The sequence below is a fragment of the Caloenas nicobarica genome, chromosome 3 (genome assembly GCF_036013445.1).
Source record: "Caloenas nicobarica isolate bCalNic1 chromosome 3, bCalNic1.hap1, whole genome shotgun sequence".
Taxonomy (NCBI): domain Eukaryota; kingdom Metazoa; phylum Chordata; class Aves; order Columbiformes; family Columbidae; genus Caloenas; species Caloenas nicobarica.
In genome coordinates, this window is record NC_088247.1 from 38,257,589 (window position 1) to 38,282,608 (window position 25,020).

The window sequence follows — 25,020 nt, forward strand, 5'->3', positions numbered from 1 at the left end:
TGACGTCTTAGTAGTTGGGTAGTCTGTCCTACAAAGTGGACATAAATACTGGTTCCATCCTAGCTATTCCTTAGCTACCTTTAGCCTCTTCCAATTAAAGTACTTTTCATGGCAACCCTAACCTAACAAATTAAAAAAAAGTTGCAGCACTTATCAAAAGACTCCTGCTTTTTATGTGATGAAAGGCTTGTTCTCCATCTTCTGGTAAAATGCTGAACAACAAGGAGAAAAGAAAGCGGATCACAAAAAACAGCTCTAGGAGCTGTAGGTCACTGAGGCTGAGAATAATGGTATTTCAACACCTGTAAAGATTGTTTTGGTGTCTCTTTAGCAACTTTGCTGTGGGACTTCACAAAGAGATCATCTGGTACTGATGCATTAGTACCAAAGCAGCTTGACTCCAGAGGTGTCTAAACTGGGACATCTAATATATTTTTAGTACCCAACTACTTCATTAAAAAGAAAACATGTTATAAGGCTATTGTCACCCACTCAGTCCATTTTCCTCACGGTACACAAGAGAGGCATCACAGGCAGTGTTGCTACATTCAGTTAATCAAGTTCTGATGGTCTGGAAGTGCTTCTTGAACCAACAGTTCTTAGATGCTATGGGGCCTTGAGGACATGACCGCCCAGAACTCATTGGTCATCCTAGTAATCTTCCATTTTACAGCAGGTTCTTAGAACAGGGGTGATTTCAGCATTGCAAAGCAGATCTAATACTCACTTTGAGAGATCTGTTTACTTAACAGTTTTGTTTTTATTCTACAAATTCAATTCTGTGGCTGACTTTTCATTTGATTCTGTAATGATCCTGGCATAGGGCTGGAATTGCACGGAAGAGTTGAGACCAGACGTCCAGCCTAGTTTGTAAAGTATCATAAATTGCACCTTAAAAATAGGCTGTTATCAGCTTTCCAGGAATTTGAACAATACTATTTTCATCACATGCTCAGTTCTTTAATGGTTGCGGCAGCCAGTGAGATTATGCTTCAGGCTCACAGAGTTTTACTCTGAAAAACACAGCTCTCAGAAATGAACTGCATTTGAATGAGATGGATGTCTAGCTCCAGCCCAAGAATCAGCATATTAACTGTGTTTTCGCCAGAAAAACTCTTTTTATTCCTGTATTATTAAGTCGGAAGACATCATCAACATCATCACTGTGTACCTAGCTACTTGGTAAACAATACAAATCAAGTCATCGTATTCCTTGTGTTTCATCTCTTAGGATTCTGGGGCTTTGCCATGAACTAAGCTGTCTTGCAATTTGTAGTACTTAATTACTCTCCGGTACCCACTCTTTGTTGCTGTTTAGGGGCTTGGCACCTCTGCATGGAAGTTCAGGAATTCCTTCTTGCCTATCCTAAAAAGAATAGTGTTTCATCCTGTTGTCTTTATTCCTGGGAAGCAGCGTCTTACACAGTGGACATTGAACAGTTTTTGGCTCCTTTGATAAAGGTGTTTTATTTCTCACCGTATTGTTCTGTCCCTGATCTGAGGAATTGGTTTATGTGTAATAGCTTTATTTTCATATCACAGTTTGAAATAGTTTAACCCTCTGATCTGTGAAATACTTTTTGTATGTATCTCCTGTAGATATTTCACTAGTTAATCTACCAGGATTAAAAAGCACCAATGTATTCATTTTTTAAAGAAATGTGTTCATCTCGGATATCTCAAAGCAACCGTATGAACCTGTATATTCATGAAATATTTTTTGAACCTTCTATATCTGATGGTCTAGCTGCCAAAATTATACCTAGATCTCAAAATATTTTAGTGTCCCTATTATCAGGATGTGTGCACACCCTTAGTGTGAATGCATCTAGAAGAACTGTGCTTGTGCACAGTTGCCTTGTGTGCTTCTGTCTTGGAGGGCTGCACATCTGAAATGTCTCAGTATTTCTGCTGTAAGATACGGTCTCAAATGCAAGAGCTTTCAATGAGCATATTTACTGCATAGATATAATGGATGGAGACTTTTCAAGTTTGAGCATAGACTTATGTCTGTGTGTTTGTTCCAGTACTGATGAACAAAACCTCTTGCAGAACCGTGGATACTGCAAGAACTTTACTGGTTTAACAAATATTTCCTGGTGCTCTTAACTCCCCTGGGAAAGGAAAGTTAACAATTTCAAATGCTGTTCTATTTTCTTTAGAGTAATTGTTAAACATGAGCAATTAGTTGTGACTCGTGACTGCTTTACCTAAAAGGTCAACAATATGAAGCAAATGCATGGAAAATACTGTTTCAGAAAGAAGCAGATAGGTTTTAGTTTTGGAAGTGAAAACTGACTTAAGATTACAGACCCGTGCAGTTAGGATTGGGAGGGTCTTTAATCTTACTAATTGGTCTGGTTTTGTAACTGAATAGCAGATAGTATTGTTGGAGAAGAAATATGGCAGAGAGACATGACCTAGGCCTACTACTCAGGCTTTTAAATACTTATGTTCAGTTAGTGATTATCTGCAAGGTAGGGAGATAAATGAACAAGGGAACAAAGTGAAATACAGATTCATGAAGGGGAAAGTTTTTTCTTTTATGAGAGACAGCACATCTCTGAGCTTCAGTAAAATTACTTTTGAAGTGTCAAAAGCAGAAAGATGGCAATTCAAGAATGAGTGAAAGTGTAGGGTACTGGATACTGGGGTACAGTGGATGACATCTCCGTTTTAATTTCAGTTGAAGTTTTGTTAAGAGTCTTGTAGCTTACTTTCAGGACTGCATTTCAATTTTGTAATATAAAACAGAGGATTGTGCTGGTAATACAAAGTGGGGAGGCATCATCTTTTCTGTTTTCTTCACAGGTCTGTATGCCCGCGTTGTCGGTGTTCTTCACATTCAGCAGCAATCAGCATAGGAAGACTCAATAGGCATGATAAGCATTTTCATATCCTTACAGCCACCATGTCTGGCTTTGCCAGGTTCACTTGGCTCATCATTGCATGCTTTAGTAACTTGGACATTGACAAGCAGGAGGTATTTTAGCTTATTATTGTGCATTGCATTCTTAAAATACAGTTGTGTATGTTTGAAAGGTAGTTCTTGCTCATCTGAATATGAGGAAGTGAATATGAGAAATATGAGGAAGTGAGAGTTGAAAAATTTGCAAGCAGATAGTGACATGGAGCTTTAAAGATCTGAACATTAACGTTACCATTCTCTTTTTGCGCCATTCATTAGCTGACCACAGGCAATATATTTCATGACCTGAAGGAAATAAATATGTTAATGTATGGCCTTGTCTTTCCCTAGTTTGCATGGAAAAAGAAAACCACACAGATGATGAATAGCACTTTATTGGTACTTACATGGAGCAAGCAGTTCATGGTACTACTAACTGTACTCCCTTTTACTTTCTTTGCCTGTTTTTAAAAAGCAATGTCTGGCAGTGGATCTGAGTTTGTAACAAGATAATAATGGAAGACAGCTGTTTGCAAATAACATCTATTTAAATCATATCAATTTGCATATCTGACTCTCCTTGTCTTATTGTCAGATAATAGTATCACCGCAGTAAGGTGAGTTATTCCTTTAAATTAAAAAATCCCTGTCTGTCAGGATACTGACTGACGTTTTACTTATTTCTGTGAGATATGTGTAGCTCTGGCATCCCAAGCTAAATTAAGAGGATCATCTGTTTTTCCCAGTGTCTGAAAAGTTACATAGGATTTTGACAAGAAAGGTATTTTCATATACATTTTAGAAAAGGAAAACTAAAGATTTTGGTGGTTAATGTTTTTGAACTAATGCTTTGGCAAGAATAATTATTTGAGATTTTTCTCATAGCAGTCTAGTAAACTCGAAGTCTTAACCAGACAAACTTTAGACATTCAAATACAGAAGAAATCATGGACACATCTCTTCCCATGCTGCTTAATTTCTCTTCCATAGGTTATAATCTTCTAGGGAGGAAAAACATACGACAGATCAATTTTATGTATTGTCTCACTGAATTGAAAATAATGAAAACTTATCAGAGCTGTTTGAATGTAACAGTATTTGTACAAGATTGATTTGAAAATGGAGAAATAAAGCAGGTACACACTGTACAAAACCAGAGAAGAGACCTGTCTAGCGCAAGGAGAGTAATCCTTTGGAGCTTGTATCTAGTCTTGTTGCTTTGCAAATGATGCCTGAGTGAGTCACTCTGGATAGGGAGCAGTTTCTGCAAGGAGAGAGGTCTTGCAATCACTCTATGTGTGCAGTTCCTGAAGACTCATCTCCACATAGCTTGATTGTATCAAGCTTGTTGCTTGAACTCTTCTTCTGTGTGAATGTGTTTGCAGAAAGTTACTGAGAGAGAGGTTTTGCTAGTTACTGGAGTGGTTTGAGAGGTGCAGCTTACCTGTGTGACCACTTTCTGTGACTTTCCCTGCCTCTTAGTCCATTTGGCTTAGCAGGGAATGGAGAGGGCAGTTCCAGGCATGTTTTAAAGTATTTAAGTAAGCTTGCCCTTATCCTGGTACCTACAAGGATAAGAATCTGATATTAAGAGCTGAAGAAACATACAGATATGGACTGTACATGTGAAACTCCAGTTAGTAGTAAATAATGCCTTCTTTTAGTGTGAAACATATTTTAATAGAGCTTTGGTATTGTAGGGCTAGTTTTAGCAAAGAGGGTTGCTCAGTATAACTTTTGAAAGTAGAAAAGCATCCTCTGGTGGGTGCATTGCTACAGCAACATTCATGTAATAAAGACTGAAAATGATAAAATGTATTGTCTGAATATTACTCATGGCCAAATATATTCCACATTTTACATCACAGATGGAATACTTATTTTTATTGTACAAATTGAGATGTTTCCATTTTTTTGAGCATTCTTGACTGTGTAAGCTGCTGCTAAAATAAAATGCCTGTTTCAGTCCCACAGAGGAACAAAACTTTGCTGCTGTGCTCTGAGTGCAGTACTTGGCTTGGTTAACATGTATGTCCTGACTAGGGAGATAAATAACTTAATGAGGCCCAGGGCTGGGAGTAAAATTCTTTTTATGGTTGTAAGTGGAACACAGCAATGATTCATTAGGCAAAGCAGAATGAATTTTATTTTCTTTGTACAGTGGCAGTGTTGTATAGTCTGGGACATGCAGACAACGAAATCTGTCATACTGATGAATACTTTCGGAAGGCGTGGTAGGCATAAGTGCTTAATATAGTTCATGTAAGGGCTTGGAAGTGGCTGATCTATATATATGAGATAAAAATAGCTCTATTTAATGCTGAAATTAGTGTCACTATGTTATAGTGCAAACTTCTCTGCTTGCATTAAACAGTGTATTCACATCTGTATACACCACTTTTAAACGACAGTATTGGTAGTGACAGTTCACCAACATAGCAAATGTTTTTAGTTAGGTGGTGGATTCTGAGAATTTGCCAATGTGTTGATTATATCTACTTGTATTTTGGTTTTGGTTAGCTATTACTAAACCTCGTATTTTCAAAATTTTATTTGCTTCAATTTATCCTCATTAATCTGGACATGGATTGGAGCAGTGTTGGATGAGCTTTCATAGGTTCTGCAAGTGCTTTTGTAGTTCTCCCCCAGTCCAGTTTTCTGGTATTTGCATGTTAAAATGAGTTGAGAACCACTTTCTTCTGATTTTGGGGTGGTGGTTTTTTTTTTTTTTGGTCCAAGTATGTGAGGGGATTCTGTCGCAGAAGAACTTTATTGTCCAGAGGGCTCTTGTTTTCCTTACCGGAAAAAACCTTGTCAGAATTCAACTGATATTGTCAAAATTGTTTTAATTACAGCCGACATTAATAAAAAGGGAAGCCATGGCTTTTGCTAAATGCCCTTGACAGTATCAGCTATGTAAAATGCTTCCACTGACAAACCCGATTTTCTTCTGTCATGAAATAGTGGGTTCTGCAGATGAGGGACATTGCTCCAAACGACTTATTCTGATGGCCCTGCTTTGAGCAGGGTGTCGGACAACCTAAATTGCTGTCTGTTACTCTGACCTTTCTGCCTGTTATACCCCCAAGAAGCAATCAGCAAAACTGATAATATGACAGTCTGCAACGTGCTGTAGTGTAGGAATTAGTTTGCAGTCAGCTGAGCTGCCTCAGGCTTGACAGCAGCTATCCAAAGGGAACACAGAACCATAGAATCGTTCTGGTTGGAAAAGACCTTTAAGATCGTTGAGTCCAACTGTTAACCTAGCACTAGTTTAGATGCTGACAAGAGAACCTTATTTGCTACTCCTTCTTGACGCGTGTCTGAGTTCCCTGTCCCTGACTGAAGTGAACAGAAGCCTTTTATACTTGAATGGTGGTGGTTATTCCATCACTTTGAGTTTAATTTCTAAACTGTTGTTTGTAGGTATTCATGTGGCAAAGCAGGAAGACAACTTTTTGACTAATGAATTTTGGGGGTGTGTGTGTGTATATATATATATATATATATATATATATATATATATATGTATGTATATATATATATGTATATATATATATATAGTCTTTAAAATGTGTAGTTCACATTCCTTTCAGGACCATGTAAAAAGCGATATTCTAAAGATACCTGTATTGGCAAGGTGGCAAGGGAGAGGAAATATGAAATTGTTCCTGAAAGTAGATAAGTTAAAATAAAGGCTAATGTTTTGAAGCTGACTTACTTTAGAACCTGAACAGTCGAAGTGAATGTCTAAAACCCAAGTTTTCAGTCCCTTAAGTATGTTATGTTCCCAGATATACTCTTCAGGCTTTCGTATTTCGAAAATAAGAACGTAAACTGAATATTATGGTGATACCATAGAGGGAAGTGTCAGTCATAACATTTTTACATGATAAGAGAATGATTTTTATGTGGAGTTTTAAGTGGCCGTTGTTAATGAAACAATAAATTTTAAGGAAGAAAAATGGGTGTTTTGAGAACATGTAATTCATTTTAGGGAGAACAGAGTCAATCATTAAGAAGGATAGTCTGCTAGTGAGGAGTATAAAACTAAAACCTTACAAATGTTCATGAATTTGGGGATTGTTTGTTCCTCTTCCTAAACAGACTTTGCTGGAATATGCAGAAAAGTGGAAAACATCGGAAGACCCTCTGCCCCTATTAGAGGTGTATACAGTTGCTATCCGAAGTTACGTTAAAGCACGACCTTATCTTACCTCTGAGTGTGAAAATGTAGCCTTCGTGCTTGAACGTTTGGCACTGTGAGTATGTTTTTCAGTTACTAAAACCAACCTGTATGGTATTAACTTTGCACTGCCTAAATGTTGTCCCAGTCCATTTCACAATCTGTGGAAATTCTAAATAGGTTGGGAAGCACCTGCCTTCCTCATAGTGAATGCTATATGTGAGAGAATATCTTTGGCTGTTGGAAATGGAGCAGTCTTGAGAAGGACTGTTCTAATACAGGTCAAGCCAACATCCCTGGCATCAAACACTTTGCTGCTATCAATCTGCATGCGATCTAAAAGTGCATCAATTTACACACAGTGTTACAGGGTTGAACTTCAATGACTACTTTTTTTTTTAATTAGTAGTAGGTTTTAGAGAGTTTGCTTTTACAGCTTCTACAAGTGTGTCCATGACCACCATTTTTCTATATGTTCAAACAAAACAGACTTTTATGGCTTTGGCTTTTCAAACAAATAACTATTGGGATATGAGAATTGGGAATTGTTGATCATACATTTTAAAAGCCAGAAATTGCATCTAATAATATTCCTGTTTGCCTTCCAGAAGCTGTATTGAACTTCTACTGTGTCTGCCTCTTGACTTACCTGAAAATAAATGGAAAGAATTTCAGGCTTTTGTACAGGTGAGTTTGATTCATGAAATTAAGAATTAATAGCTTTCCAGAATGGTTTGGAAACTAAGGAATATTAAGTATGTATCATGTATGTAGACTTGTTCTCTGGTGGCTGATAACGATCCAGCCCTTCAACTGGAGATTCTATGTATTCTGCAGTAATTGCTGTCAGCCATATCACTTTTCCATCATAGTTCATGTAGAAACTTTGGAGAAAAAATGTTTAGATACTTGAAATAAAGCTAATGTTTTAAAAGCTGTCTAATAACACTGTTAGAAATGAAATGTCATTCTTTACTATTCATGGTTGTACGTTGTAGATCTCCCGCAGGGCACTAGCAGGTTAAAGATTAGAGCTCTGCTTTAAAGGAGGGTGTTGAAACAAGTTCTGCTCCTCATTATTTATCAGAAGTATGTAGTGGGAGGTCCTCCCTACAGTTTGGGGTGGAGGGGAAAAAAAGGTGGGCGTTAGGAAGAAGGAAAGAATACAGTTACCTCAGGATTCTCAGCTTAAGTAACGTCGGAAGCTACAAGGCTGATTTTTAGAGTGAATTTTGACTAGCAACTGCCTAATGTAAATTGGTTCTGAAGAGGCATCTTTTCTGCTGGGAGGTTCCACAGCTTTCAGAGCAGGTGGAAGAATAAAAGGGAGGAGATAAGATGAACCCTTTTTTTTTTTAGGGCCACTGCTATTTAAGCCATACCTTTTTCAAGGTATTTAATCTGATTCCAAGCATCCCTGTGTTTCTAGAGTCTATCCTAGTGTCTAAATGCAGTAGAAACTATTTTAATTGATTTTAAAACTCCAGTCTGCCTTCATCATATTTGTGTAGAACCATGCAATGAGATCTTACAGCTTAAATCTCCTGCCTTTACAAAAAAAAAAATTTTGCAGTGTCTTCAGTTCATAAAAATTGAGCTGCTGAAGAGTCTGAAAAAAAGTAAGAGTTTAGGCAGCTGTTTCCGGACCACTATGTGAACCAAAGAATTTGCTCATCTGTTTTTAAAAGGAAGGCCTATTTCAAAATCTAGTTTCAGAAATTTAAGAAGTAGCTTTGTTAATAAAACTCAGAGCAAGTTTGGGGAACTCAATCTTTTTGGTTACTCTGACTAAATCTGAGGTGATGGGCAGAAGTCAAACGTATACAGGCCAAATATTAAGATTGTTTTGTTATACATTTAACTCTTTAACTGGTAAGGATTTGTGGGTTTTTTCACATAAGGTATGAAGGAATATAAAAGACACGTATTCTTAATTTTTTCTTAACAATTCTTTGTTTTGTAACATATACCCTTTAGGTGGCTCACAAAAACTTGATGGAAAATGGCAGCCGGGAACTGCATATTTTAACTACACTTACACAAGAGAAGGGAGTGTGGAAGAACCCAGTGTTGTGTGGTATTTTGTCCCAGGAACAGTTGGATCCAGACAAAGGTAAAATTTAAAATTATGATTGGGATAAAATATGCCTCATTTTTATAATATATTGAAATAATATTAGGATATATAGAAGTATTTTTTGAATATAGTTTATGTGATAATTTATGAGCTTTATAGACAAATATATGTGTATACTTGTCTGAATTATTAAGACACTATGTTCCTAGGAATATACAAATAATTTAATACTGGTATTTTGCATAAAATGTAATCATAGCCGAAGGTCTTGTGCTGTTTCATTATAAGCCATGTGAAGGGAGATTACATACAGACTATTTTATGATGGAGTAAGTTCGGTACTGGTAGACAAAAATATTTTACATAGAACAAAAACTAAAAAAATACTTTTTTTTTTTAGTGAATATGGCATTTACTCAGTTATTAAATGCAAAGAGGGCCATTATTGAGGATTCATTTAGATCAGAGCTCTGAGAATGGCTAACAGCAGTTGCATAGTGAAGGAGTGTATGATCAAGCAAAGGCATACAATGGCAATTTCCTGATGTATCATTTGAATTGTTAATGATTTGCAATTCAAAAGTGGTATTCTTGTGTTAATAAGTTTTAGCTGATTTTTTTAAAATTCTTTGCCTAATTGGTTTTAGAATCTGTATGAACCATCACAACTAAGTGTCTGTGGCGGTTACACAGTTCTCACGTCAAGTAAAGTAGTGCCCATTGCTCTCTGCCTCCTTTCAGCCTGATGCCTGCTTACTTCCTGTGATGTTCTCTATTTATTAAAAAGTAAACTAGTCTTGCATCTTTTAAGGAATGCATGTTTTCAGGAAGACATGATTTGTTAGACTGCTGTCAAATCCCATCTTCTCTCTTTTGTCGTACTTTTATTCCATACCATCTTCTAGTTTTACTGTCTCATTCCTCAAATGGGGGACCAAAGATCTGTTCATCCATCAACATGTAGATGCACTGATTTTCCACTTCATTCTGCATTCCTTTCGCAATATTTCCTAACAGTAGATTTGCCTCTTGACTGAGCATTGAACTGATGTTTTCTTAAGACTGTCTGGTTTAGTCCCAGTTTGTTTCTTGAGGAGTAGTACCTACTTCAGTGTTAGGGTTTTCCCCTAACACGCAGCCTGTTGGTCTATATGTACAGTTAAGATTGCAGTTTTGCCCCATGAAAATCACTTTGGGTTTTTATCAGCATTTTAATTTTGTCTGTTATGCCACGTTGTGGAGTGCCGTCCTCTTCAGTGTTTTAGAGTTGGCATGTTTTTACTACCCTGCTTTTACTAGCATGTTTTGTCACCTTGATCTCTTTCCCCCTTTTCCAAATATTTATAAAAATGCTAGACAGCAGAAGTCCTGGTACAGCTCCTCAGTGAATCCACTGAGAGTTTTTCTTTTTTCTTTCAACTGAAAATTTATCCATATGAGGATCTTCTTTTTACTGTCAACATAGGTTGGTATCTTTAGGGGTTCTGAGGGACTTATTTTAACACCTTTAGAAAATTGATTGTATCTCTCTTATTCATATTATTGCAACTCCCTCAGGTAAGTCCAGTAAATGTATAATATATATTTATTTGTTTGTTTTTTACAAAAGTTGCACTTACTCTTCCACAAGATCTGTATTTTGCCGCTGCTTTTAATAGTTTAGTGGGCTTCTAATACAGATGTTGGATTGGTATGCAGTTCTGAGAGTCCTCTTTTGCTAGCTTCGTATCAGCTACCTTCTAGTCCTCTTAACGGTAAGGTACTTCTAAGAGAGAGGTTTGATTGATATTTTACTTGCCTTTTGTTTGAGACTTTTTAAGAACTCCCTCATTAGTCTGATTTTGATGACTACTGATTTTATCAGTGTTTTGCTGCAAAGTTTTTTTTATGGACATTTCAGGTTTCCTTTTAGTCCTGAATGTTGTTTACTCAAGGACACTTCTGCCTTGGGCTGGCTAACTGATTCCTGTTAGTTATTACTTGTCTTGATGGCAGAAAATGCTACTTAACTAAGTAGCACAAAATTACATGTCATGATAAAATGTCACTCAAAATCAAAAGTAAGAGCTACCCTTTTTGCGAAGCAGGGAAGGCAAACAGCAGTGCGGGTGATATTCAGGAGGAGAATAATTCTCAAGCCACCCATCAGCTTCTTGACTGAGTTCTGTTCACTGGGAAGTGGGTAGCAAGGCTATTAATATCAGGGTGTTTAGTGCTTAGGAATGTCTGACTTTTTTGTATTTGGAAGCTTAATTTCCCTCCCCATCCAGGTAACAATGGCAATGTGCAAACCATTTTAGAGATCTGTATCAATAATTTTCGTGGGTTTGAGACTCAGTGATCTTGGGTATACGTTTAAGTCACTTTCAAGGAATTGGCTTCCTTGTTAATGTCACTGGGACCAGTGCTGACTCCAAGCTGCAGTTACCAAGGGCATTTGTGTAGAAGACCAGAAGACGGTGGGACACTGAAAAATTTGCTTTTTCTCAAAAATTATTAGATCTTGCTGGTTTACTTTTCTAAGAGAAGGCCACATGAAGGAACCCTCATCTTTTTGAGTGAAGATGAGCAACCTTTTGAACAAAAGAAGAGTTGTCAGTGGTTTCAAAGTGTTTTCTTGTAACCTCATTCTGTTCAACTTTGAGGTCCGGGTTGGTATGTGGGTGATGTTTCCAGCCTGGAGATTGTCAGTCAGCTTTTCATCATTTTCGATTTTATACCATGTTCTCATCCATTCAGCCAACATGAACAATTTGGCTGGGGGGAGCAGTGCCATCCTGTGGATAAGCTTGGAGTTTCCACTCCCCCTCCTTGTATCAGTGACAAGGTTGTCATACTATATACCCATTTTTTTCTTACTCAGTTGACAAGCTGTGCTCTTGCTATTGTCATCCTCTGTAATACTACATTGTTTTGTGTCATCTGGCTAATTTGAAGGATATTTTAGTAATACCAAAACTCAATTGCTCAGAGAGCTGGCTTTCTTGTCTGTAATCCAGCACTCCCACTGCTACCACTTACCCTCTTTCAGCAGACAGCTGCCTCTCAGCAGTCTTCAAACGTAACTCCAGTATAACTGTCTTTTGGCATATTTGTAAACTTTGATTACAGGATTCTGGTTTTGTTCTTAATGTTGCCTTTACCATTTGCTGTTTCAGAAGTTTCCAAGTATTTAAGTAGTCAGCTTGTTACACTGGGATGGTGGTGTTTGGCAGATTTGATCAACTGGGTCTTTGAGTCCTGGTTAGTGTAAACATTTATCTGTTGGAGATGAAATAACTAGTTGACTGGAGGTGGTTTTCATAATATCATCCGCTGAAGCTTTCGTTTCCTGTATTTTTTTCAGTTCTTTGTTTGTTTTATTTTATTTCAGTCTTGGTAGTCTGAATTATGACCTATTCAGAATAATTATAACGTAATCAGAATCTTTGGCATAACCAGGTATCTGCTGAATTTTCAGTCAATGATTATCTCTTCTTGAAGGCCTCTGTTGTTGACTTCTGAAGGTCAGTTTGCTTACATTTCCTGTAGGAAGCACAATTAGGTGTCTGTTTTATCTCAGAGACAGATCCTTTTCAGTTCCTCTGGTTTTAAATTGTACAAACTCAGGACATAGTGTAAGAGGCAAGTTAGTTTTCTCTGACCACGCAGCACAGACGGTTTATTCTGATTACAGTCATGCAAATGCAGGCTCGTCTGAACTGGACTATTCTCTTGCTCCTGTAATGTTGGAATGGATCGTTGCATGAGTTCCACCTAAATGTGATCAGGAAGTAGTTGCTTCCTAAGATGTTACGGAGTCTGTTCTCTGAGTGCCATGTCTTTAAGTAATTGCCTAACTCCCGACTGCCTTGGGCACAGCTCCTTTTTCTGATAAATACATGTCTGTAAGAATTAATGCGCTAAGGAGTTCAAAATAAGTAGAGGATGGATGCCCAGTTGTTTGAAGCACTGATGAGAACAGCATGCCTGTCACTGATTTCTTTGATACTGATGAGTATTACTGCATTACTACAAGATATGTTCATACAGTACTGTGATATAAAATATTAAAATCTGTCTTGAACTGTACTGTGGGAACTACATACATACAGTTACATACAGATTTGTGTGTGTGTGCATGTGCACATATAAAATCTTTTCACACTAGAAGTATTTTGTGTCTGCGTGATTTGTTACCTGCTTGAGCGACAAACATTAGCATTGCCCTGGATTTTTAGCCCATCTCTGACCACAAATTTTGGGAAACCTGGCTTGAGTTACCAGATTTTGTGCAACAGATGTCACCAAATAAAAGAGAATCTCCTCTTGGGACCTGTTGTAATGCTGATACCCCAATTAAGTTGTTTCTGGAGATTGTTTCTCTCTCTCCCCCTGCAATTAGAACATCAGCATTGTCATTAGAACATCAGCATTGTCATTAGGGGCTGTACTTTTTCACACAATGCTAGTCTGTTTTGTATGGGAGACTAGCCTGGAAATGGGCATTTGGATTCCTAATGAGCTGAGGAATATATTTTTTTTCTTATTCTTGACTAGTGACTCCAAAGAGAATTTATTTGCAGAAACCAAATTGTCAGCAGGGTCTGTGGGTGTCATTTGTGGGCCCCCTAAGTGGACATCTGGAGTTGATAGCACTACTCATAGCTGCCATCTCCTTTTAAGTTTCCTGAATCTGTGTCATGAATCAATCTGCATTCATTTGAAGAATGCCCAGGCCATCTTCCACTTTGCCATGGAGCACTGCTCAACCGCTTTCTGTTAACCTCAAACTGTGGGAACAACTAGTCTCTCTACCAAGGCAGAAAGATATCCTAGACATGAAAAGAAAATATTTTATCCATATCATTAAATTCAAGGTGGCACTATTAGCTGTGGTCACGGACTAGCCTGAAAGTAGTTGGTTCACCTGCTTTAGCACTTGGCAACTGTTTTCATGTTGCTATCAGACATCACATTGCATTTGCTTGTTAACTGGACCTGCTCCTACTTCAGGTTTTATCTGCATGGCTACTTTTTTTCTTGAGATTGCATATGATGAACAGGAAGTGCTTGTATTTGGAGAGAGGAATTTTCCATGTTTCTCTGCTTTATTGATTGGTTAGGGAAGGAAACCTTAGTAAGACTGTATTAATTATCACATGATAGTGGATCTTCCGTCTTATTGGCCTCCTCCTGAACTAGCAGATAGCGTAATTTGAGATCAGGACTGATTTTAATCTTGAATTGAAGCTGATCTGAATTCATGACAACCAGAATTTGTTTCTTGAAGTGTGGCTAATCTGGTCGCCTTATTGCTTAGTGTACCAAGGACTGAAAGCTGAAGTATGCCTAAGTGGTTTGGGTTATGTGATAGCCTATGCAATAGTAAAATACTCTACTACTGCACTTCCACCTTCAGTTGGGCAGTGTGGCTTGTACCCTTTAGCGTGGACCTGTTTTTCCATCCTCAGGGTTGTAATTTTCTTGTAGTGATGGTGAAATCCTTCAAAGCTGTCATCGATATCTCCTCAGCTGGCACTGAGTGTGAGTGGAGGAACTGTCTAGAGGAAAAGGATCTAAGATAACCCTACAAGAAGCCAGACTGCTGCTGCTTTTTTTACTTGATTCTGATTATCCTTAGAGATTTAAACCTGGATGTCAAGAATTAAGTTATTCAATTTTTCATAAGTTTAGATGTGGTAGGCAGACTTCTGAAGTATGTCCCACTGAAAAGAGGTTCGAGGATCCAACCACCATCACTGTTCAGAGGTTATCAAGGTAGATAATAGGCAGGTTAGAATTTAAACAGCCAGCATGGAACTGTTTTTCAGTAATGAGGGCATCTGCCACCTGAAGCCCCAGCCACATCACTTTAAAAAAAACCAAAACAAAACGCGTTTGCATCCTGGATGAATTCAAAGCAGCCACCTGGAACTTCTTTTACCCTTTCACCAGACAATATGCCATCGTAGAAGCATCCAGGATTGGTGCTGCATTCAGCAGAATTGTGCTGAGATGTTGTTTGCATGAAGGATTCTGAGACCCAGCTCCAGGTAAATATGAAAGTTCAGAGTCACCCACAGTGTGAACGCACATGTGGACTAACATTTGAAGATGACTAAAGAGGTTACTGACAAGTAACTGAAGTTCTTTGAGATGGATAGTCCACATGTACATTCACCTCCTGCCTTTATCTTCCTTGGCCAGAGCGAGGCTGAGAAGAAATAAAAGTCTGTGGTAGATTAATCTATACCTACCCAAGAACTGGCAAAGGGTAGAGTTAGTAGGATCGTGAGTGCTTCCAGTAAGGCAAAATTTCTGTGCTTTGTGCTCTACAAGTCTTCCAGTCAGCCAAAACGTGACATACATGTGGACTGTCCACCATAGAGAACTCATTACTACAGAACTGTGCTCGCGGCTTATTCATGCTCTTGTGTGCTACTAATCTGCAGATTATCTTCTCTCTTTTTAATTCATGTATGGAATAAGCATTACCTGTGATAAAAGTTCGTAGTAGTTCCTGCAGACTTGACATGGAATCACTTAGTAGTATGACCTGAGACTCCAACTATGAGATTCAAGGGAATAACAGGGAAACTGTGACTGAAAGGTTGGATTCTAGTATCTCCAAGTGTATTTGCCAGAGTTAGTAGACTGTAGTACCATCTGTCAGGTGTCATCTGCTCGTCTTTTCTTCTCTTATGTCAGTTTTGTAATCTTAAATGAATTCTGCACATAACTTGCACAACCATAAGTTTGTGGATTTTAAGAAATGGTGGAGCGCTGCACAAAAACAACGTTTAATAATTTTTCCAAGAATCATGCTGTTGATAAACTGTATCATTCTCGTTAAATAGTTCAGGTTTTGTGCTCCTAGAGATTAACTAACTTGTGCTGAAAAAGCACTTGTGCCTCTAAGCATTTTCATGAAGTTATATTTGTTACAGTAAACTAACAATCTTTCTACAATAAGTTGAAATAGACATCACACTATAAGATACATTCAAAAAATTTAAAACAAACAAACAAAAAATCTTATCCTTAAGACTCTTCCCTACCATAGATTTGCTCCTGAGAGCTTGGCACTGTTTTTTGTCTTAAAATGTCATATGTAGTTCAGTTACAAAACAAATATAATTGAAACTCAACGTTTTGAATGAGCTTTCAAATGTTAGCTGTAATTATTATAATAACTTAGATTAGAATAAAAGCCAAAGAGCTAATATGTAGCTTTAACCCCAAGGTCTTCCTATATCTTGTTGAGAAGATAACAGAAAACGTTCTGATGCTTATGCAAGGTCAGCAGGCTGAAGCAGTAAACACTAAAGGAAGGGGATTACTGAGGACTAGCAGATAGAACACAGTCTCTAAAATATTAAATGCATTAATTATAATAATAAATCAGAGTGAAATGTCTTGGGTTACCAATATAACTTAAAGTCTAAGGCCTTCCAGTGTCTTGTTACAGAAAATCAGGTAAAATGTTCCAATGTTATTCCAGGCAGACTAGCTGGGGGTAAGCACTGTGGGTGAAAGGATTACTGGTACCTGGTAGGAGGAAGAGCAAGGCTAAAACTATTGAGTGTGATTAATCACTGGGTCATTTGTGGGTTGACAAGAGTATGAACATTTTTTATAAGGTATTGGTAATGACATTAAAAGAACATTTATTCACTGCTTAAAAGGCAGATGTCCTCTAACAAACACAAAAATGGTTACCATCTGCTAATTATCTGTTAGTGCACTCTGAAGTTTTCCTTTGTTTTCCACATGAATAAAAATCTGGTCATATCTTCATCAACAGGGAAAGAGGGAAAAAGAATTTGTATTTGACTGAATATTCTTACACAGTGAGCCATGGCTGATCATTTGTAACAGTGCACAAGGATTCTGAACAAATAACTAACAAGCTGGTTGAAATGATACTTCAACCATGAATCTGAAAATGCATGAAAGATGACGATGGGGTCTAACAGCCCTGATTTCTGCAAAAGGCAGTATTTTCTGCCCTAAAATTCTGTGCACTAACATGATAAAACAGAAAATGGTTGACCTAATTTCAATTGCAAAAATGGGCTTTTAGTAATATCCTATATAAGTAGCTATAAGAAATCATGAGAGAAAATGAAAGACAGTCATGAATCAAAAATGAGATAGGATGGGAGGAAGCCAAGAATAAAATGAGGTGATGTTTTTTCTTTCAGTAAACCTCATTTTCAGTATAGTAGTTCTTCAAATACTAGAGAAATAACGAATTTTGCAGATGCTGAAATTACTTCATTATTTAATCAAGCCCAAACAGGACTTTGAAAGTCAATAAAATATAAATTAGGTGAATGGGCAACATGCCTCAAGTGAAATTCAAGGCGAGTAAATTAAGAGGAATATTATGAATATTTTTAACAACATGTGCCATAAAGTGAGTGCTGAAAATGCCTAGAAGGTTTCAGGAAGGGGTGATGAAAATACTTGAAGACTAGAAAAAAATCTTATTTAGAAAAGATCAAGATCTTACCCTAACACTGAAAAAATATAATTAATCTGCTGTTTTTCACAAAAGAATGGGAACAAAAAACAGTAGAAAATTCTGTTGTTTTTAAAAGATGAGAGAATGTGTCGTGAAATTAAGATGTGGATAATTGAAAGCCAAAAAGATTTTTCTTGCAGTGTGTATCTGGCTTGTGGAAAGAGTTGTCACAGGGAGGGCTTGATGTCAAAAGGATTAAACAAAATCAATTGTCTCTGTGTCTATTTAGTTTTAATAACCAACTTTAAATATTTTGGAAGCAGTGCTAAAGCTCATGCTTCAAAGCTGAAACGATTTAGATCTTGAAAATCTGGATGACACCTCAGATGGATATGTAAGAGTAGGAACATCAACCCGTGCTTCTCTTTTTGTAGGATTCTTATGCTTTCCACTGAAGCACCTAGAGTCGGGTTGTTGGTGTAGACAGTAGTGTTTTAACTCTGGTAGTGGCATATCTACAAAATATACTTGAATCAAATACAGCCATTCCTGTGTCTTTGAGTTTTAAACTATACACAGCCAAATGTATACAAGACAAGCCTTGCTTTATAGGAAACTTATTTGGCTGAAAAGCTTTTAAAGGGATTTGACTGCGTTCTGGAACAGGCTGCCCAGGGAGGTTGTGGAGTCTCCTTCTCTGGAGACATTCAAAACCCGCCTGGACGCCTTCGTGTGTAATCTCATCTGGGTGTTCCTGCTCCAGCAGGGGGATTGGACTGGATGATCTTTCGAGGTCCCTTCCAATCCCTGACATTCTATGATTCTGTGCATTGTATGGATGTATAGTACGGAATATTTAACACCAATAGAAAGAACTTCAGATGCTTCTACACTTGTCACATTTATCCTTTCTTAGCAAGGTCTTTAAAAGGCAACTATGAGCGAAGGTGTAGCACAAATGCATAAAGAGGGATGTGAGAGTAGTGGCTTTGTGTTATTTGTTTTTCTGTAGAACTATAGTCAAATGGTATTTAAATATCTTAATATTTATATGCTTCCAAAATCTGTTTTGTATGCAACTATTTTGCCAAGAAATTAGAATGAGTTAAAACCTACAAGTTAGATAAAAGATCTCCTGTAGCAGGGAATCCTTATAATAAACAAGTACAGTTCTCAAAGGCTCTTTTTCTCATCTATGCTTCATACCTTTTGTACCTTTGATTTGTATAAATTTTTGGGGTTAACCATGAATGAGTAAATGCCATCTGTTAACTCTGTAACCTGCTGTGAAACATGTATGTAATACTTGGCTTGTTTTTCTTTGAAGTGAATGAATTTTTAGTGTTTGAAGGCCCCGTCCTGCTGGATATGCGTATTAAGCACCTAATGAAAACAAAGCAATTAACGCAAGCTACTGCCCTGGCAAAACTGTGCTCTGACCATCCAGAAATCAGTGCAAAAGGCAATTTCAAGCAAACCTACCTGGTCTGTCTTTGTTCAGGATCACCAAATGAGAAACTAATGGAAGAAGTAAGTAAAAAATGAAGAACTTTTTTTAGTCTTATTTCTTTAATAATAGTAAAATCACTAATCATAGGCAGACTTGTGGAAGTGTAATATTAGGTCACTAGTAATCATTTTCTGGCTCTGCCACAACTTTGTGTTTGATTTTGCCTGAAGTATTTTAAAACTCTGCCTCAGATCCTGTTAGTAAGGTGAAGATAATGGTTTTCCCACTCTTAATATTTTAACTGTAGCTTTTTATGTAGTACCTAGGACACAGAGTGAGGCCCTTTAGATGCTACTTTCATTTCAGAGGATAAATGTAAACTTTTTTGACCCAAATGCACAGGTGAAATTGAAGATGAAATCAGATATTTGATCTGGTTTAAAATATAAAATCCTTCTTATTTAAATACAAAAGCCAAAGAAGAGATGACAGTTTTGCTTGTCTGCATTCTTTCAGGTGTCATCTTCATTTCTCACCCCACGGTTTTATCTGAGCTTTTTTTCCTTCTTAAAGGAAAACTAACTGAAATTGTCAGTTTTCGTGACTGTCTCTGTCTCTGCTGTCTTTTGTCTCTGTCGTCTTTTTGTGTTAATTATTAAGCATGTTGAATTTGATCTTGAAGGGATGAAAACAATGTAGTGATTACAGTTGAAGAAGTTTCCTACTCCAGATATAGACTAAATTCTAAGATTACAGCTTCTCACCAGGCACGTTCTTCCAATGTTCAGTAGGGTCAGATCGGTCTTATCCTCCCAGCTCTGGCTGCTGTAAGCCCTGCCTGACCAGGCTCGGGAGGAGCTGTGACAGGACAGTGCAATCTCGTGGTTGTTTGCTGAAGACTATTGATGTAATTTGGAATTTGCAGCCATGCAAACATGCTTCCTTCGTTAGTCAGCCCCACCGCGCTCCCAAAGCAGAAGGGGCTCGGACAGTGAATGAATTCTGAATCCTGTGGACAAAAGGAATGACGTAGCCTTGTTTCTTAGGATGTCATAACATACAGATAAGTTCAAACTGGGTTATCGCAGAGAACCTAATTCAGATATTTCTAAACCTTGGATTGCTTGGATTGCTTAGCTTTGCAGCTTCAGCTGCAGTGCTGTTTACAGTATTACTAACCATCCCAGAAAGTACATGTATTACCAAGAAAAGTCAGATACGCTATTAACATGTTAGGATGGACTTCTGAACTGAGAAGGATAGCCATTTCATAGTGTGAGAACAGTAAGAAAATGAAAAAAAAAAAAAGGTAAACTGTAAAGAAGTACAACTCACTCTTTAGTGGTATGTAAATTTTTATATCCATTCAGAATGGTCAGAGGAGTAGTATTTGAGATAATTTTCAGCTTGGATTAGTCTAATGGTTTGCTTCAATAATATGAAGAATTCAGATCTGCAGTACATGAAATGCTAGACTGACAGACTTGATGGCTGGACTGTACAGACCTTTGCTGGAAGTTGGGTCCCGTAGGAACTCTGAGAGGCTGGAAAAACATTTCAGAAAAAAAATTATTTTAAGTTCAGTTTCCCATATTCTTCCCTAAGATTTTAACTGGTAGTTCCTGTTTGAGATGAGGCGCTGCACAAAGCAGACCTTCGGTCTAAGTTGGTATTACAGTTATATTAATCCATCCTCTCTAAGGTCTTGAGAAAGGCAGTTTTCTTCAGAAGATGACTTTGAGGTTATTAAACCTCAAATGATGTTCAATGGAGGGTTATTAGTATATTTACAAAATGTCGATTTAGAGGAAAAAATGGGTTGCTGTACTCTTCAAAATTGTGGCTTGATTGCTGGAGCAATAGCCAGACACCATGGTGCCCAACCAAGCTGTGCTGCCACCTTATCCAAAGTACCAAAGTAGCTGGGTGTTTGGGTGGGCACTTCTGTTTCTTGCTTTGGGTGGTCTTGTGATTTCTCAAGAGAGACTTCCAACAGTGCTATTGCAATGGTCAAGTTATTCTTCAACTGCCAGTCTCACAGAATAAGTACCGGCATGTCCTGCCAGATGCGCTAATTGATGTAATCAAACCACTCTGCTGAGAATCAAATCAGACAGGAGTTGTTGCAGCAAGTGTGCTGATTCAGTGCCGATACAACCATCTAGTACTATGGCGTGACTGTGGTTTTTCCTTTGTTTCACTACAAAACTAAGTGCTTCCATAGTTGCTTGAATGAATAACTTACATTGCAGACACTGTAATGTTCTTCTAGGAGAGCATTCAGCTGACCTGCTTCTTACTGTACAGTGTCCCTTTTCTTTTTATGTTTGGTTTTTTTAAAGATACTGGAACATTCATGTTAAACTTTGAATTCATTAATCACCCAGCTGTTGTATTAAAGCATTAGTAACATCAGTGACTATTAACTGGGTTAGAATTTCAGGTAATAATATTTTTTGTGTTAGGCTTCAGTTTAAAGTTATAAATCTGGTTATTATGATGATCATATGTATGTAATCTATATATGTAATTAATGTTGTACTTTAAAATTTTTTGGCGACTGAGACAATAGATACAAATAAGTCTTACGTCTGAGAAACAAGTTTATATTCACTCTAATAAAACAGTTTTTCAGGTGGCATCATCTCTTTTGACACTGTCTAGAAATGCACTGATTTGCTATCAAGCTTATCTCTATCTGATAGAGTTAAATATTCACTGACTTCTAATTAACTGTCTCCTTGCAAAGGATTAAATGACTGTCTGAAAATGAAACCACTTTTTTAGTCTTGGTCTTGTTTTCTTTTCTCCCTTCTAGATTGCTGAAGTAGATTGCAAAGATGCTCTAGAAATGATCTGTAACCTAGAATCTGATGGAGATGAAAAAAGTGCTCTGATTTTATGTGCAGCATTTTTATCTCGCCAGCTCCAGCAAGGAGAGATGTACTGTGCCTGGTAAGTTTGAATGTTCTTTTCTGTCTAGTGGAACAAAAATTATTTTGGGGAAGACAGAGCTGATACATAAGGCATAAGTTAGCTTTCTTTAGCTGATAAAATCGATGAGTCAAACAGAAAGGAGATAAGGCTCTTGGAAAACTAAAAAAGAAAAGGAAAGGGGGAAAAAATATTTTACAAGATTAGCTTCCATTATGGGAATTTGAAGGCTGCATGTATGATGAGGCATTTACTAATACCAGCAGCTGTTTAATCATTTTTCCTGACAATAGTCTTATGCTGTAGAAATAAGGAATTTAATATCTGCAGGCAGCTAGTCAGCATTATGTCACTGTTTAATGCATAAGTACTGTTACCATCTGTCCTTATTTCATAACGCAGTATTTCTTTAACAAACTTCTAGAAAAGAAGGAGCTCTTTACTACTATAACCAAAATAAGAAGCTAGATGAAGATACTTATTGTTTAGGGCTTGCTTTCATTAATGTGGGAACAAATAACTGGTCTTTGTTGGCAAATATTTGAGCTGTTAGGGTCTGAATTTCCAACTGCTCGCAGTTTGGCTTTACTTCCAAACCTGTATGATTCCTGAAGGATTTGCTTTGTTTGTGCACCTCCTTTGTATGTGCAGCAGCAGAAGAACATCTGCTAATGCAGGATTTTGCTTTAACAGATTCTGCTAAAGTTGTTGGGGTTATACCTATTCCACCAGGTACTAAACACTCCTTGCTGTCTGCACCTAAGAAGTGAACTAGGGAGTTAATGGGGATACAGTAATACCGCTTTGCTTTGGAGGCCAATTTCTTACTAAATCACAGTTAAATGAGGTTCTTAAAGCAGAGCAGCTCAAGAAGAATGTATCTACCACAGAGGAAAGCCCTCCTTGTATAGCTGTTAGTAATTACTAAGAATTCAGAAGAGTAAAATTCCAGTCAGTGGAGTGAAGAGTAAACTACTTCGCAAGACGTTTTTCAGGGCCACATAACGAGTCTGTAAATTATGTAGCATAATTTGTGGTAATACTCATTTTATTCTGATCTGTCCTTCTAGAATTGAGTCACTGTAATAATTTTGAAAATTAGATACTAATAATGTAAGTATATTAGTAAAAGCTTTTCTTTGTAAGATAAGATGTGAATAAATTCTGATCTTTTTTTTTCCTTTCCCAGAGACTACATAGAAATTGTTCTCAACCTTACATTTCTTGTGATCAGATTAGTGGTTGCGTTGCTGGCCCTGAAATATTGTTTTCTTGTTCCAGGGAACTGACTCTTTTCTGGAGTAAACTGCAGCAAAGGGTAGAGCCGTCTGTTCAAGTGTATCTAGAGAGATGTCGTCAACTTTCCGTGTTAACTAAGACTGTTTACCACATTTTCTTCCTGATTAAAGTAATTAATTCAGAGGTAAGGGTACTCTTAAAAGAATATTTCTGGAACTTTTAATGGAACTGTAATCAGGAAAATTTATGAAAGCTGCTTAGACACCCTGCTTCTTGTAGAACATCAGCTTTGGGGCAATCCTAATTGGTTTTAGGAAAAACGGCCGTAGCAACTTCCTTCTGCACGTAAACTATAAGTTGATTAAATTTGAATCATTAAAACTTCGGTATTCGTTTGGAAGAAAAATTGGAGGATAAACAGAAGAGCTGGATACCACAACTGAAATGAAGGAAAAACTAAAGGTGAAGTTATAGCCTCTGCTATTGTCTATGCCCTCTAAGTACGGTATTTTCTGTTAGCAGGTCCTAACATTCCTCTTCATTGTTGTCCGTATTTCAAATATTACAGAAAATGGAGAGGAAAAACTTATGAGGAAAGGAAATGGAGACTGTATATTAATACATAAGAAAATTACAGAAAGTTAAAAAAAAAACTTTTGAATTGCCACTAAGAATGCAGTTTGTTTCAATAAATTAAATACTTGCCTTTTGTGGACCAATGTTGTATTAAAAACTCTGTTCATCTGTCTCAGCTAACCTTGCCATCTAATTTTCCTAGTTTCCTCTCATTAGTAGTTGCAGTATTTAATGTTTATAGCTAAATTGAGCTGTTCCAAAGGCTTTTAGTTAGGGGCTTTCTGTAAATCGATATAATAATTCTAAAAAGAAATTCCTTTTCTCCTTTGGCAGTATTCTGGTATGGCTAATCACGGACTTCTAATCTTAAAGATTATGTTTTCCAAAGGTCTGAACTAAATTGGAGTTGGAGAGGGGGAGGAAAATAACTTTCACAGAGGCTTGTGATGTTAAGAGCTCTATCTGCTCTGTCCCATACTGATTTTCTGTACTGAGCTGTGGATCATTTCATCGATGGCAGAAATTGGAGACCATGTGGGTAGTAGACTTGTGCGTTCAGAAATTTGCTGGACTTTGTCCTCATGTGTACCACAGCCTCTGTGCATTCTTGGCAGCATAAAGGGGCTGTAAAGCGGACATAAATGTAATTTGTGTTGCCTGAGGGTATAAATGAGAATAGACCACATGACCTTTGGAACACTTCAGTGATGGAACATTTAACTATAATTGCTGCTTTCAGTTGAGGTCAGTTGACTTTGAAGTGGCATAATCATTAAAAATAAAAAGAAACCTTTATATGTTTAGTGATTTCCAAATTATAGATCTTTTTGAAGATCATGCGCTTCTCTTACTGTAGCACTTCATACCATTTGAATTCTACCCAGTGCTAACTTAGTGCTCCATAGCAGCTCACCTCAAATAACTGTGACACAACTAGCAGGCTTTATGGAAAAGGCTCAGTACTGCCCTAATGTAAATGTAACACCTCTAACATAGACTCCTAAAGACCTCAAACTAGGCAGAGCATACAATTAGTGGTTTAGTTTTATGTAAACTTCCATGGGTTTTTAGTAGCATAAAGACAAATTATGCAACTTAAGGAATGGCATCTAAAGACAAACGCCTGTGTTTCTTAAAGTAGAAAGTAGTGTTATAAACTCCAGGTGCATTTTTTCTGACGCTTAGAGTTGAATAGTGATAT

General features: G+C 37.3%; 1 protein-coding gene across 1 annotated transcript in view; it reads left to right on the forward strand.

The window, feature by feature from the left end:
* The window catches only part of ZNF292 (zinc finger protein 292), a 50,779-nt gene that overhangs the window by 14,000 nt on the left and 11,759 nt on the right, over nt 1–25,020 (forward strand). The window contains exons 2-7 of the mRNA XM_065630730.1: nt 7,016–7,170; nt 7,703–7,781; nt 9,072–9,207; nt 18,948–19,150; nt 21,889–22,025; nt 23,286–23,427. Coding sequence (XP_065486802.1) covers nt 7,016–7,170; nt 7,703–7,781; nt 9,072–9,207; nt 18,948–19,150; nt 21,889–22,025; nt 23,286–23,427 — 852 coding nt within the window. The remainder of the gene's footprint in view (nt 1–7,015; nt 7,171–7,702; nt 7,782–9,071; nt 9,208–18,947; nt 19,151–21,888; nt 22,026–23,285; nt 23,428–25,020) is intronic.